This window comes from Dermacentor albipictus, chromosome 7 (genome assembly GCF_038994185.2).
Source record: "Dermacentor albipictus isolate Rhodes 1998 colony chromosome 7, USDA_Dalb.pri_finalv2, whole genome shotgun sequence".
Lineage (NCBI taxonomy): Eukaryota > Metazoa > Arthropoda > Arachnida > Ixodida > Ixodidae > Dermacentor > Dermacentor albipictus.
The window spans coordinates 86,276,854-86,291,001 of record NC_091827.1 but is presented as its reverse complement, the minus strand read 5'-3'; the positions used below and the strand labels follow the sequence as shown (position 1 = coordinate 86,291,001).

General features: G+C 52.2%; 1 protein-coding gene across 1 annotated transcript in view; it reads right to left on the bottom strand.

Moving 5' to 3' along the window:
* The window catches only part of LOC135899629 (juvenile hormone acid O-methyltransferase-like), a 65,129-nt gene that overhangs the window by 39,615 nt on the left and 11,366 nt on the right, over nt 1-14,148 (bottom strand). The window contains exon 2 of the mRNA XM_070521354.1: nt 10,200-10,807. Coding sequence (XP_070377455.1) covers nt 10,200-10,778 — 579 coding nt within the window. The 5' untranslated portion in view covers nt 10,779-10,807. The remainder of the gene's footprint in view (nt 1-10,199; nt 10,808-14,148) is intronic.

The following is a 14,148-nucleotide window of genomic DNA, read 5'->3' as shown; positions in this document are numbered from 1 at the left end:
AGCCTCACCGCTCCTTAGGTGCTTGGCGCGCCGTGAGGACAGGTGTAGTGTCCATTGCCTCTTGTGAGGTACCGGACACATGTTCTTGCGAGCGAGAAGTTTTCTGTGAGGGTCCTGCCTCGGAAGGCAAGACCCCTGCGCGCACCAGCCCGGAGGTCGATAAGGCTCCCTGAGGGATCTGGCTGCGCCGGCTGTTGCCAGCGCTGGATGGGGCCGGGGAGGTTGGGGTAGCCTCGGCTGCGCCCACCTTCGGGGTCCATGGCCCCGTCTGCTGTGTTAGCGTAGCAGCGTTAGCTGCAGCCGCCGAGGGGGCCGATGGCGTCACTGCCGCCTCACTGGGTGTGGGTCGGACAGCCGCCGGAGGCCGTTGTGGCGCTGCCCCCTGACGCGCCACTTCGGCGAATGTGTTCCTAGGCAGCTATGCCACCCGCCTACGTGCCTCCTTGAATGATATATTTTCTTTCACTTTGATCATGACAATTTCTTTTTCTTTTTTCCAAGATGGGCACGACCGCGAGTACGCGGCGTGCTCTCCATCCCAGTTTACACAATGCAGAGTTCGCGCAAGTTTCAGACGTGTGTTCATGGGCACTTCATTTGGCACATGTTTGGCGGCCTCGGCAGCTCTGCGAGCTGTGGCCAAAACGTTGGCATTTGAAACATCTCAGGGGATTTGGCACCTACGGTCTTACACGGAGCTTGATGTATGCGGCCTCGATTGACTCGGGCAGGACACTTGAATTGAAAGTGAGTATTAGGTGTTTGGTCGCAATTTCTTTACCATCTCGCCTCATCTTGACTGTTTTTACATTTACAAAATTCTGTTCACTGAAGCCCTCCAAGAGTTCAGCCTCAGAGCTCCAGCAAATCATCGTCCGACACAACGCCGCGGGTGGTATTCATCGTACGGTGCGTGGTTACTACTATTTGGGTCTCCCCAAATGATACTAGTTTAAGCAGTTTCTCAAATTGTTTCTGATCGTGGAGCTCCAAGAGGAGGTCACCGCTAGCCATCCTCGACGCCTTATAGCCTGGGCCAAAAACTTCGGTAAGGGACTTCGATACCAGGAATGGGGAAATTGTTCGCACCGGTTTAGCTGGTTTTTCAGAATGGATGACGTGGAAACGAGGAAAAGATTCTTTTTGCCGACCAAAAAGTTTGAATACTTCATCGGTGCGCCCTCTTTTCTGAGGGCGATCAGGGAGGGGGGGGGAAGGAGTTAGCCATAAAGATATGTGAGATTTCGGCAGTAACGCCAGCCACCCACCGTGAAGTCCTACAAGGGGACGCTGCAGGACCTGTGAAACACGGCCTGCAAACACCAGCTGTACATTACCACTATAACCAAATATGAAATAACCAAGGTTGGCTATCCACACAAGGTTAACCCTTGCTGCCTGGAAAAATTGGAAGTAAAAGGAAACCAGAAGAAGACAGGAAAGGTGGAAAGTAAGGGAAAGACGAAGGTAATAGGCAGAGAGAGACAGGAAACGGCAACTATCGATTTCCCCCGGGTGGGTCAGTCCGGGGGTGCCGTCTACGTGAAGTAGAGGCCAAAGGGGTGTGTTGCCTCCGCTAAAGCCCCTTAAACTTCGTAAAGTAGTGCCACGCTTTGAAGAATGCCGCCTCCTCCTCCAGCGCTCTGGCCGAAGCCGACACCGCGTCGCTATTGGCCTAATGGCATCACGTGGCCCCTTGCGCCGGCTTTGTTTGTTTACAGTCGCGCTTCAGTACCATCTTTGCTCGAGAAGCGGCGCTTGTTGGCGGCATTCTTTCCGTTCCTATTCTGTGTTGTTTTGATCTTGTGAGCGCCGTGAAGGATGTTTTGTGGCAACTGCGACGTCGCTTCACGTCATTTTCTGTTACCATGACCTGCTGCGCGTTTGGATGCCAATATAGTTTTAGCAAAGGCAAGAATATGTTCGCGATACCGTCCGGTAAGCGCAACGGGTTAAGAAGAAAGACATGGCTTCACCGAATCGGGAGGGAGAACTTCCGACCAACTTCCTCCGCGCGACTATGTGATGTAAGTTGTGACTCTCTCAGAGTATTGTATGTGCCAGGCTTGCGTATTGTGCTGCGGGCAATAACGTAGTAGATATTGCACAGTTCACTGTGCATGTTGTCATTTGTACGCACGCTTTAACATGATTTTTACGCAACATCTGCTTTGCTTATATGCGCACTACGTGGTCGTGTTAGTCATAGTTGGTGCGCTTGATCGTTTTGAACGCCAACCGGCTTGAGTTCGCGGGCACGCGAGGTTGCGTGCGATAACGTGATTACGAAATTTGTAAGATTCAGCGCAGTCCTTTTGATAAAATTTCAGTCTCGATCATGAAAGCGCCTCAGGAGAGCAACTCTCTGCCTTTTGTGGTTACTTACTAGCCTTCTTTAGACAGACTAGCTTTGTTTGCCACATTTGTTCGTGTTCCTCTTTGGCGGTCGCCCGGTGGATTTGCGATACAGAGGCACCGATGAAAAGCGTGCGTGCTTTCCCGAAACAGTGTTACGCGGTGCGTTCGTCGTCGAGCGACCGCATCATAGGTAATTGAGACGTATGTGCTAATTCGCGTGAGCTTTAAAGTGTGCGAAGCTGAAGATGCGGCGGTGCAGCACTCGCAAAGAAAACGTGCGGTCGCCCGCCCGTTCCCTGGCTGATTTAGTCGTCGTTCGTGCTTAGTTGTTTGCTCGTTCGTTCGCACGCTCGTTTAGTCGTTTGCTCGCTCGTTAGTTCGCGCGCTCATATAGTCGTTCGCTTGCTCGTCTATTCTGCTATTAGTTTCTACAGTCACTATGCCTTATTGAGACGCGCTTGCTGTAGGACTCTTAGGCTGGTGCGTTTATTTACGCAATGAGACAATAAATGGTGCACATGGACTTGTGACTGCAAAGGCAAATCTGTAATGCATCTATGTGAAAATAAACTGTTAACTTGCAACTCGAATGCCGTTTCATATCATTTTAACCTATGGATAAAACCATTTCACTTGCCGCAATTTCGGCCGCGTCATGGCGGGGGGATTCTTTGCGCGATCATGACTTCACTAATAAAGTCATATCTCGCAAATGTTACTTCGAAGAGAGTTCAACCGTCCTCAATGCATGCACCTCAGTGCAACTCGGTTCGCGACAAGTACGTCACTTAGTAAACGGACGAACCAACGCACGATGAAGTGTTATTCGTGATAAGTCATTAACCTCAAAAAATTACTGAAGGCCACAGTAGTCTTGTTTGAGAATGGGTCAAGCATTGTTATCGCGCTCCCGCTTCGCGCACGAATGCTAAAAACTCATTTTATTTTCTTGTGTACGCACAGTCCCGACTCGATGATTGGCCGCGGTATTTCTGTCGGCGTTGAGACACAAGAAACATAATAGCACCAGCGCCCACCTCTGAGGCTTTGCGCGTATTTCTGTCGGCGTTGAGACACAAGAAACATAATAGCACCAGCGCCCACCTCTGAGGCTTTGCGCGCGCTTAGATTGGCAAGCACGCACGTTGGCGGCACTGTCCTTGTAATACACTTTCGAGCCTCCAGAGCAGTGATCTCCGGCAGCCTTTGTACGTCATAGCTGATACGCGCCGCGAATTCACATGGTAAGGGCGGCGCGGATTCTTTAGGCTGAGGGCTTGCTGGAAGCCAAGAGGTTGTCATTCGATGGTAACCGTGTTATTTACAACCATTCGCAACAAGATCTTGCTACACGCCCTTGACAAATGTTGCGTACCTAACTGTAGGGCACGCGATACATTCGCAATCGTCAACGCACAGCGTTAACACTCCGTCAGATACTTTTTAAAGAAATAGTTATCAAAAATAAAACAAAAGCTGCCGTTACCGAATTTGTATAAGCATCCGACTAAAGATTATATGCTGTACACGAAGTTACGCGGAGCTGGAAAGCCAACGTGAACGCCTAAAGAGCACTACCTTGCTATGCGTGCATTCACTCTGCGAAAGGTCGTCTGCTGCGCTCGAGCAAGTAGGCGGTGCCATGGTCGAGGAGGGAGCGTGAAAGAGAGGAGAAACGAGGAGGAGTGAAGGCGGAGGAGGAGAGTGGCACTACTTTACGAAGTTTCAGGGGCTTTAGCCTCCGCCGGGGGGCCTTGAAGGTCCGAACACCCGGCATCGGCTCAACCTCCGGGATCCCCCTTTCCCCGGACACGACTAAGCCGCGCACGGCTACACGCGGGAGGGTCCAACCCTCGTGTGCTCGGGTACGTGGTGTCGCAACACACCAAACGCCTGCTGACGCAGACGCCCCTGCGGGGGGAAGCACGGGCTCTGCTGCACGCGGAGGGATGGCGATGCGGCTGCAGCACGCGGCAATCGTGTTCACTACAAAACATACGAAGGTCGTTCCGAAAGCAGGTTTCGTCATTTATTTTATCACGGAAGCTTTATCGCCAAAATACACACCACGGCATCACGAAGTATACACCTTGCAATTTTTACGCATAGTCGCCACCGACATGGACTCATTTGTCATAGCGTTGTTTGAACCGCACCGATGGCACCGGCTGTTGGAATCTCAGCGCTGCCACCGGCTGTTGGAACCTCAGTGCTGACACCCGTTGTTGCAACCGGACCGTTGGCGCCCGTTGTTGCAAATGGGTCGCAAGCCCCAAGGGTAGCGTTGGCCTGGCGGCCTGGGGCACACTGGAAGCATCCGAAGGTCCCAGCAAAGTATGAGGCGACTGCTAACAGAACAACTTGTTTATTCTAGCATCGCAAAGAGCGGGCGGTCAGGTCGACCGAAGTAGAGAGACGGGAGAGCACGTTACTCAACAGAAGAAATCGGAGCCTCTCTCCTGGCGTCCGGGGGCAGCTGCTCTTATACTCTTGGCGTCGCGGGCAAGAAGGAAGGTCATGGGACGACACCACGTGACAGCGGCGCACGGACGGACTGAAAGACATGTAGAGACAAGGAGGTGACGCATCAGCCGGGCCGGCGCCGTTCAGACCTCCTCGCTTCACACTGGGGGAGCTCCTCTCCCCGGCTGCCGCGCTTTGACAAGCGTGGGCACACACACACACACGCACACACAAAGACACGTGGCACTGAACATGCCGGGACGCGCTCGGCGGGGATGCGTCGCGGCCGCTCCGAATGGGCCAAAATGTCCGCCGCTTTGAATGAAGCTCCGGCGTACGTTGCATCCGCGCCGGCTTTAGCGCGCGTCGTAGGCGAAACGTAACAGACCGCCCCGCCGGGGGAGGGACATCCCGATGGTCAGGGGACTGCATCCGCTGTCCGGAGGGATGTCGCTCGATGATGCTCATAACCGAAGTCGGTCGTCCCTCGGCGTTTCTTGAGCGCAGCGCACCGAGAAGGCCTCGTTCTCACGTTCAGGTTCACAGAGGACACTGCAAAGTGACTTCGGGAGAGTTGTCATTTTTCTCTCGTTCCCAGCAAGCGTTAGAACTACGCCGAAACTCAGCCGCTCAGTCAGCAAGCACGGCACAATCCTCACTAAGCCATGCCAGGCTCTTTCCCCTTTTATACTACTGCCTAGTTCCTTACAGTAGTCTAGCAGCACTCAGAACGCGTCCACAAATCGGAAAATTGGACTAGAAAGCACATCATCACTTTGAAACACTACACAAAAGCAATATGTTAAAAATCCTGCCTCAGGAAGAAAACATCAATAACAAACAATTTTGAGGCTGATTCCCACGTTAGGGGCTTCGACTTAAGCCATCAGCGTTACCGTTGAGACTCCCCTTTTTGTAACGCACCTCAAAGGAATGTTATTGCAAAGCGAGGCTCCAGTGCAGGAGGCGGCCATTTGTGAAAGAGATAGTCTGCAGCCATTGGAGAGGGCAGTGGTCCGTCTCGAAGTATGCGAAGCGGAGATCGCAGCGAGCGACCGTACACTAGCTCAGCTGGCGAAAACCCCGTAGCCGCAGGCGGCGCGGTCCTCCATGCAAACATCACCCCACGCAGAAACAGCTCCCAGTCAGTTTGTAGTTCAAACCATAATGCTCTAAACACGCGCTTCATGACGGAGTGGAGCTTCTTAACGGGATTCGACTGTGGGTGGTACACTGAGCTGTGTAACAGCTTTACCCCACACCTTTCGAGAAAAGCTGTCGTCAAAGCGCCAGTAAACACTGTGCCCTGATCTGATGGGATTTCCGCAAGAAAACCAACTCGCGCAAATATGGACAGTAGTGCATTGACTATCTCAACTGAGCCGAGTTCTTTAAGCGGCACTCCTTCAGGGAACTTTGTCGCTGGGCAGATCACAGTCAAAATGTGTCTGTACCCCGTGGCTGTTACCGGCAGAGGTCCCACTGTATCAATAACGAGCCGTCTAAAAGGCTCCGTAATGATAGGTACCAACTTCAACGGCGCCCTCGATTTGTCCCCTGGTTTGCCCACCCGCTGACAGGTGTCGCATGTCTTCACAAAGTGGTCTGCGTCCCGAAAACACCCTGGCCAATAGTACTCTTGCAAGAGACGGTCCTTAGTTTTCTTAACTCCTAGGTGTCCGGACCACGAACCCCCATGAGACAAGCGCAACACATCCTGACGGTAGCACTGAGGCACGATCAGCTGATCGAACTCCACTCCCCTGCGGTCTACATACCTCCGGTACAGGACCCCACCTCTTTCCACAAAGCGAGCATTTTTCTTGGCGATACCTTCCTTGACAATGCAGCGTATGTTTTCTAGGCTGCCATCCTCCTTTTGCTCGGCTATCAAAGCCGACCGGCTGACTTTTAGCAACCTATTAAGTCCGTCTGACGTAGGCGCGATGAGCAAATCTGCAGATAGCTCTTCTAACTTTCCCGCATCGGGAATTTCCTCTCCAGTATCTGGTGCCTTCAACGCTACAGGCACAATTTTATTCAGTTCGGACGTGCTCTGAATATCAGCTTGCTGCGCCTCTGATCCTTTCTCATTGTTCGACGACGTCGGCCCCGCAACTACCGCCTTTGCAGCGAGCTCCCGAACCTTCGATCTGGTTAAGGCCTGAACGCTAGCCTCACCAAACAAAAGCCCCTTCTCGCGCAGGAGGTGATCGGACCTGTTCGAAAATAGGTACGGGTACTGGGGGGGCAGCATAGATGACACTGCCGCCTCCGTCTCAAGTGCTCCGAAAGGACCTTCAATAAGCACTTTTGCTACGGGCAGACACACGCTATGAGCTTCCACGGCTTGCTTGATCCATGCGCACTCGCCCGTGAACATATCGGGTTCTACGTAAGAGGGGTGAACTACATCCATCGTAGCTGCGGAATCGCGAAGCACTCGGCACTCCTTCCCGTTCACGAGGAGGTCTCGCATGTAAGGCTCGAGAAGCTTCATGTTCTCGTCAGTGCTGCATAATGACAAAAACACTACTTTTGTTTTTGTTTCCGGACACTGCGCCGAAAAGTGACCCGGCTTCTGGCACGTATAACACACGCGCGCTTGCCTCGTCTCGAACCGCTTTCTGCGTTCGGCTTCGGCTGCCGCCGTCTCCCTACGTTCGGTCGGAATGCTTTCACTCGCATCCGCACTACGTGTGTCCCCCTGTGCTCTCATGGGCGTGAACTTCGGCCTCTCAAACTTGGAGCCAAATTCACCCTTTTGACCGTCCTTAGCTCCGCGAGCCCGACGCGTCACAAACTCTTCGGCTAGCTCAGCGGCTCTAGCCACCGTACTAACGTCTGGCCTATCCAAGACCCAGTACCGCACGTTCTCAGCTAACCGACTATAAAACTGTTCTAGCCCGAAACACTGCAGAACTTTCTCGTGGTCACCAAACGCTTTCTCTTCTTTGAGCCACTCCTGCATGTTTGACACAAGCCTGTAGGCAAACTCTGTATACGACTCACTTTTGCCTTTCTCATTTTCCCGAAACTTCCGACGGAACGCCTCCGCTGACAGCCTGTACTTTTTTAGCAGACTCGATTTCACTTTGTCGAAATCCTCGGCCTCCTCTCTCTCCAAGCGAGCGACTACGTCGGCCGCCTCGCCGGGTAACAAAGTGAGCAAGCGCTGTGGCCACGTTTCCCGAGAGAACCCCTGCTTCTCGCACGTTCGCTCAAAGTTAACCAGGAACAAACCAATGTCCTCTCCAAGCTTAAACGGCCGCATCAGGTCAGTCATTTTAAACAATACTCGTTCTCCTGCACCGTGTGCCTGACTTCCATTACGAGCGCGTTCCATCTCTGACTCGAGACGCTTCATTTCCAAAGCGTGTTGACGGTCGCGCTCTTCTTTTTCTTTCTCTTTTCGTTCTTTTCGTTCAAGCTCATCTTTTTGCTCTTTAAGTTCGCGCTCCTGTCTTTTTGCAGTCTCCCTCTCCTCAATGGTCTCAAGGCATTCCGACAGCTCGTCATCCTCAGCTCCTAACTCAAGAATAGCCCTTAGCAGTTCTGGTTTTCTGAGTTTGTCTGAGACATCCAGACCCAACTCTCTCGCAAGCTCCAACAATTTCGGTTTGCGCAACGACTTCAAATCCATGGCTGCTCTGAATGCTGCTTTCTCTACTGCCTACTATTGTCTTGCCGCAAACTAACCCGGCAGCAACGACAACCACAATTACCAGCTTTGTTTCTGACACTAACAAAAGCCTGGCAAAACTCAGAAGAAGAAAGTCCCGCACTCACCAAACCTCGCAGCCAAGAACTCAGCGCAGTCGTTCCGCTGCAGGCAACCAGTCATCACACAGGGCTCGTTGCACTGCTCCCGGATGGTCGTTGTGCTGCTCAGCATACAGTCAACCGCATATCTTCGCTGCTGGCCTCCGTTGTCGCGATCTCACCGCTGGCAACCAGATGTTTGAACCGCACCGATGGCACTGGCTGTTGGAATCTCAGCGCTGCCACCGGCTGTTGGAACCTCAGTGCTGACACCCGTTGTTGCAACCGGACCGTTGGCGCCCGTTGTTGCAAATGGGTCGCAAGCCCCAAGGGTAGCGTTGGCCTGGCGGCCTGGGGCACACTGGAAGCATCCGAAGGTCCCAGCAAAGTATGAGGCGACTGCTAACAGAACAACTTGTTTATTCTAGCATCGCAAAGAGCGGGCGGTCAGGTCGACCGAAGTAGAGAGACGGGAGAGCACGTTACTCAACAGAAGAAATCGGAGCCTCTCTCCTGGCGTCCGGGGACAGCTGCTCTTATACTCTTGGCGTCGCGGGCAAGAAGGAAGGTCATGGGACGACACCACGTGACAGCGGCGCACGGACGGACTGAAAGACATGTAGAGACAAGGAGGTGACGCATCAGCCGGGCCGGCGCCGTTCAGACCTCCTCGCTTAACACTGGGGGAGCTCCTCTCCCCGGCTGCCGCGCTTTGACAAGCGTGGGCACACACACACACACGCACACACAAAGACACGTGGCACTGAACATGCCGGGACGCGCTCGGCGGGGATGCGTCGCGGCCGCTCCGAACGGGCCAAAATGTCCGCCGCTTTGAATGAAGCTCCGGCGTACGTTGCATCCGCGCCGGCTTTAGCGCGCGTCGTAGGCGAAACGTAACAGCGTGCAATCAGTTTGAAGAAAGTACTCAGGTAAAACTCAGTGCCCTGCGATGCTAGGCCTGAGACATGACCTCTTCACATACACGCACATACACGATTTGTAGGCGTTCCTGGATGACGGACACACTAGTCCCACGTGCACATTCGTACCGGATAACAGCACTCACTTCCATTGGCGACCACGTACTCAGCACACGTCTATGTGCCATCGCGATGTGCACTCGAATAACCTAGGGCACGCAGGTCTGTTGCTACGCTCTGCGCATGCGTCCTTCCTCCTCCGCTGATGCTACTTCCTTCCCGAGCTAGCAGCGGCCGGGGATTCGTATGGCGGTTGTTCGTTTCACAACGCGCACCATCGTCTCTTTCAAATAATTACAAAAATCACTTTAGGAACGTCCCTCGTATTTCTACCACCTCCGTGAAACTTTGACGGTTGGGACAACAAACAAGCAGCCTTGTAAATGCGTCTAGCTTGGGGCACTAATGCTGAACTAGCAGCCACCGAAGGGCGTCACCCTTGTAGGCTGTAGTCTATAGCGAGCCTTCATACACACACTCACTCAAGCGCTGTTCCTAGGCATAAGCATAAAGGCTTCCTAGCTGCTAGAGCCGGCTGCTCACGCGCTCTATTTTCACGATCGCGCATCAGTGGATCTAGATTTTTTCGTTACGTCGAAAATGTGTTTGATATTTGCCAAAGATTTTACTCACATTATGGTATTTTGTCCACAATTCACTCTCCAGTAAAGAGCCATACAGCAGGTGTCCTGGTCCCGGGACAGGCACGTACATGACGAGGCACTCGCCACCAGGCGTCATCAGACGCTCGATGTTCTTCAGTGCAGCGCACTTGTCCTTGACCCAGTGAAGTGCCAGGAAGGAGTAGACCCGCTGAAATCGACCCTCCTCGGCGATGAACCGGGATACTTCCTCGTCATCGGTGATGTCCAGCTTCCGGCGAACAATCTTCGCATGACCGTGGACCAGCTTCGCGTAATTCAGCATGCCGTCCGACACGTCGGTGGATACGAGTCTCTTCAGCGTCGGAGGGCACATGGGAAGCAGGTGGTTGCGCGTGAAATTGCCCGGCCCGCAGCCGATCTCCAGGTACTGATGGTCACTTGCGTCGTTTTCCTCGCCAGACGTGAAGAACGACGCCTGCCAAGTCTTCAGCAGCTCGGCTGTGGACTGACGGACGTGCTTGTGGGCTTCGTCGTATACCTTCGGTACCTCGCTTTGCGTGAACGGTGAGAGTACCAGGGCGGCGGTAGTTTCCTGGTGGCTAGCCATCGTCCAGAACCGAGATAGTCTGTGTCGGGCTTGGAAAGAAAACGAAACCATTGTGAATTCTCGCAGGCATACTTGCGCAAAAATTGGGCTAGTGTAGTTACAAAGGAGACGCGATGGAACAGAGCAATTACTAAATAATTTGCTACACAAATGGCTGAATCTAGACCATCTCTTCGAGGTCGTTCTCTATGTACAGAGCGTTCGGATTGATTGAGTGGCTTATTACAGATGTGTTGATTAAGATACATTTACTCGCACATGCCCTATATAGTTCAGCAGAGGTGCAAGGATTGCAAAGTGGGGCAAACATATTTAACATGCGTGTTTTATTTCTTTCACTCTGCCACCACTGTGACTAAAGCTGTGACGCTTTGCCGTTGAGCACGATGTAGAAAGGTTGGCTGAAATTCACATGATTTCATTTGTGTACTGTGTAATTCTCCGGCTGTTTAGGTGGGATAACTGGCGCGCGTCTGGCATGACGCACAGCTCGATGCGACACATTAAGGTCCTAACATTTAAGTTAGCTGCGGCGTGCATGATAGCCCGGCTGTGGAAAAAAATGTTTATCGTAAGCAATGGCATGTTTGCATCAAACACCTTCAGCACTGTGGCTTTTTAACTGTTATAGAAGCCTATGTGACTTAAAGGGCCCCTCACTTTGAGCTGACAAACACAGACAATGCTCGCTAACGATCGCGTGTGCTAAATATTACTTCACTGCGCACCGCGGAACGGTTTTCAATTTAAAACCGAGCGCCCTTTGCCCTTACCCTCGGGGCCTCATTGCTCCTAAAGCCCCTCCTTACACGTTTCCGCCGACCAGGTTAGGTACCGCCAACTTGCCCTCCTCCTCCACGCTCCTCTCCCATTCACCCCCTTAGCTTCCGGCGCCAAGCGGAACTTACGTAGCTGCAGCTTCCTGTTCCGAGTGGAAGTGACGTTTTGTTTTTTAGCGTTGTTTACTTTCGCGTCGCTGGAGAGGCTTTAATTGCACCAGCTGCGGTTGAAACTGTGAATGCGATTCCATCCAAGAACCACCGCCTATTGTAACCAGCGATCTGCTCGTGATCGCTGCCTCGCGTCAACCTGCGACCGGTTGTGGCACGAGCGACAACGTACAGTGGAATGTAGTGCCTGGACGCTTGGAGACCACTGCCGTTTTTCGTGAATTTGGAAAAAAGTGACCGCGAACTACTACTTCAGCGGTATACAACAGCTTGTCCCCTTTGCATTCTTCTTAGGGTGACTGCCACTGCTCTGCTAAGCACGCGCGGGCGTCTCACCATCGTCTAACAGCAGCCAAAGCGGAAATTGCCGCAGCGCAACTCCAGGAAACGGAAATGCGGGAACCGGAAATACCAGAACCAGATTTGGTGTGAGGAGAAAAGGCGGTGTAGTACAGAGGTTGTCGCTACTTAAGAAAGTGGCGGTGGCGCGTGGATACAGGGGCTTTAATTGCTACAAGCCGGAGGGTTACGTACACGTGCTAGTGCACCTACGCACGGATTTGTGCTCGGACGTCGCTCGTAGTGACTCGTGACCTAGAGAATTATTCAAGGTAACATCTGTTATTTTTGTTATCTGTTGCTTGAATAGACGAATTAAACATAGAGAAATATTAAAACACACGAAACTAATGTCTGTGGGTTTTTGATTCACTATGCATCGCAGCAAGACGCCGAAACTATGCCATTTTTACCGTGTTCCAGCGCGCGATCATATTCTGTGATCGGCTTTTGTCTGCCTCAGTATTCATGTAGCACTGACATACCGCTAGACAGGTATCCTCGTGAACAGCGGGCGAAACGAGACAAACGGGATGCCGTCAACGGAAGCTCGTCGCGCTGTGAAAAAGCGAGGTGAAAAAGAAAAAGAAAGGCGGGCCCGTGACGTATGCGACACGCGTTTCTCGAGCTCCGGCATGAGAGAACGCAAAAAATCAATTTCGCTTGCAGACGCTGGACGGGGTAAGTGGACAGAAAGTCAGTGTCTCGGTTGGCAGTGGTGCTCGCATCCTGAAATCATGGGTTCGCCGCACTGAAATATTTCTATCTCGGCTATTAAATGAGCCGATTTGAAAAAATTTTGCGGCAGAACACTCCCTAGAGGACACATAACAACTTCCAGCGCATAAACGAAATTTGCTATGTGGGCTTGTGAGGGGCCTTTTAACGAGATAAAGGAGCGCAAGGACACAGACTCAATGAAGAAGACGCAGGTCACAGGTGGTTTGGGACGCATGATGTGCTTTATTAAATATTTTTCGCACTGGTCGGGACGAAACAGAGAGAAAGAGAGAAAGGAGGGAGGAAAGGCAGGTATGTTAACCAGGCTGAGTCCAGCTTGCTACCGTACAGGTGAGGAGAGGGAGGGGGAGTTAAATAGAAAGAGAAAAAGAGAGACAGAAGACATAAGTCTGTATCGCACTTTCACATGCACTATAAGTTAGGTGCAGGATGGAGGAGGAAGAAGAAGTGCCTCCGAAGAAGAACGCCTATAGCTGTGGTCTCTTCATTTTCCTGTGTCTCGGACGTTTTTCAACATCAGAGCCTGTGCAAAGGGCACGACGTCATCCTCCAGGATGGGGGATAGGAATCCCAACCAAGCGTTTGACCCTGGTCGTCCATCACTGGCTGCATCGAAGACAAGGGACCGCACTGGCCCTTCCGCTGTCGCCCTTGAATCTTCCGACAGCTCAACGGTTGAAGAAATGGAATCGGACAACGATTTCACACTTGCCGTGGGTCGCCGTTTGAAGAGAAAACTCAGGAGGACATCAACAGACAGTGAATCGTTGCCCAGGCAGGACAGTGGTAAGCAATCATTCACTGTTGCTTACGTCCCTACCACAGCTACCGACGATCTGAATACCTTGAACAGGCAAAGCTTAACGGAGTATTTTGAGCGAATTGCGCCCGGCCAAGTCAGCGAGATCAGAATTAACGCACGGAGGAACATCCTTTCGGTGGACGTGAACAACAAGTCAATTCTGGATACGCTAAAGGCTGCCACACTACTAGGAAACATCCCAGTGTGCTCCTTCTTTGCGTATGGAAAAGAAACCTCGACTGGCGTTATCTCTGATGTGGACAAAGAAATCGCAGACACTGACCTCCAGAGGCTTTTGATTTCCACCGCACCAATAGTACAGATTCACCGCTTTGGTCAATTCCGGTGTATTAAAATAGTCTTTGACTCTGAAACATTACCTGACTATGTAAAAGTAGGATACGTAAGACACCGTGTGCGCCCTTACGTGCCAAAACTGGTGCAGTGTCGGAAGTCTTTCAAAATAGGACACGTAAGCGCAGCTTGCAAGGGCAGCGTAACATGCCAACGGTGTGGAGGGGCCCATCAAAATGATAGC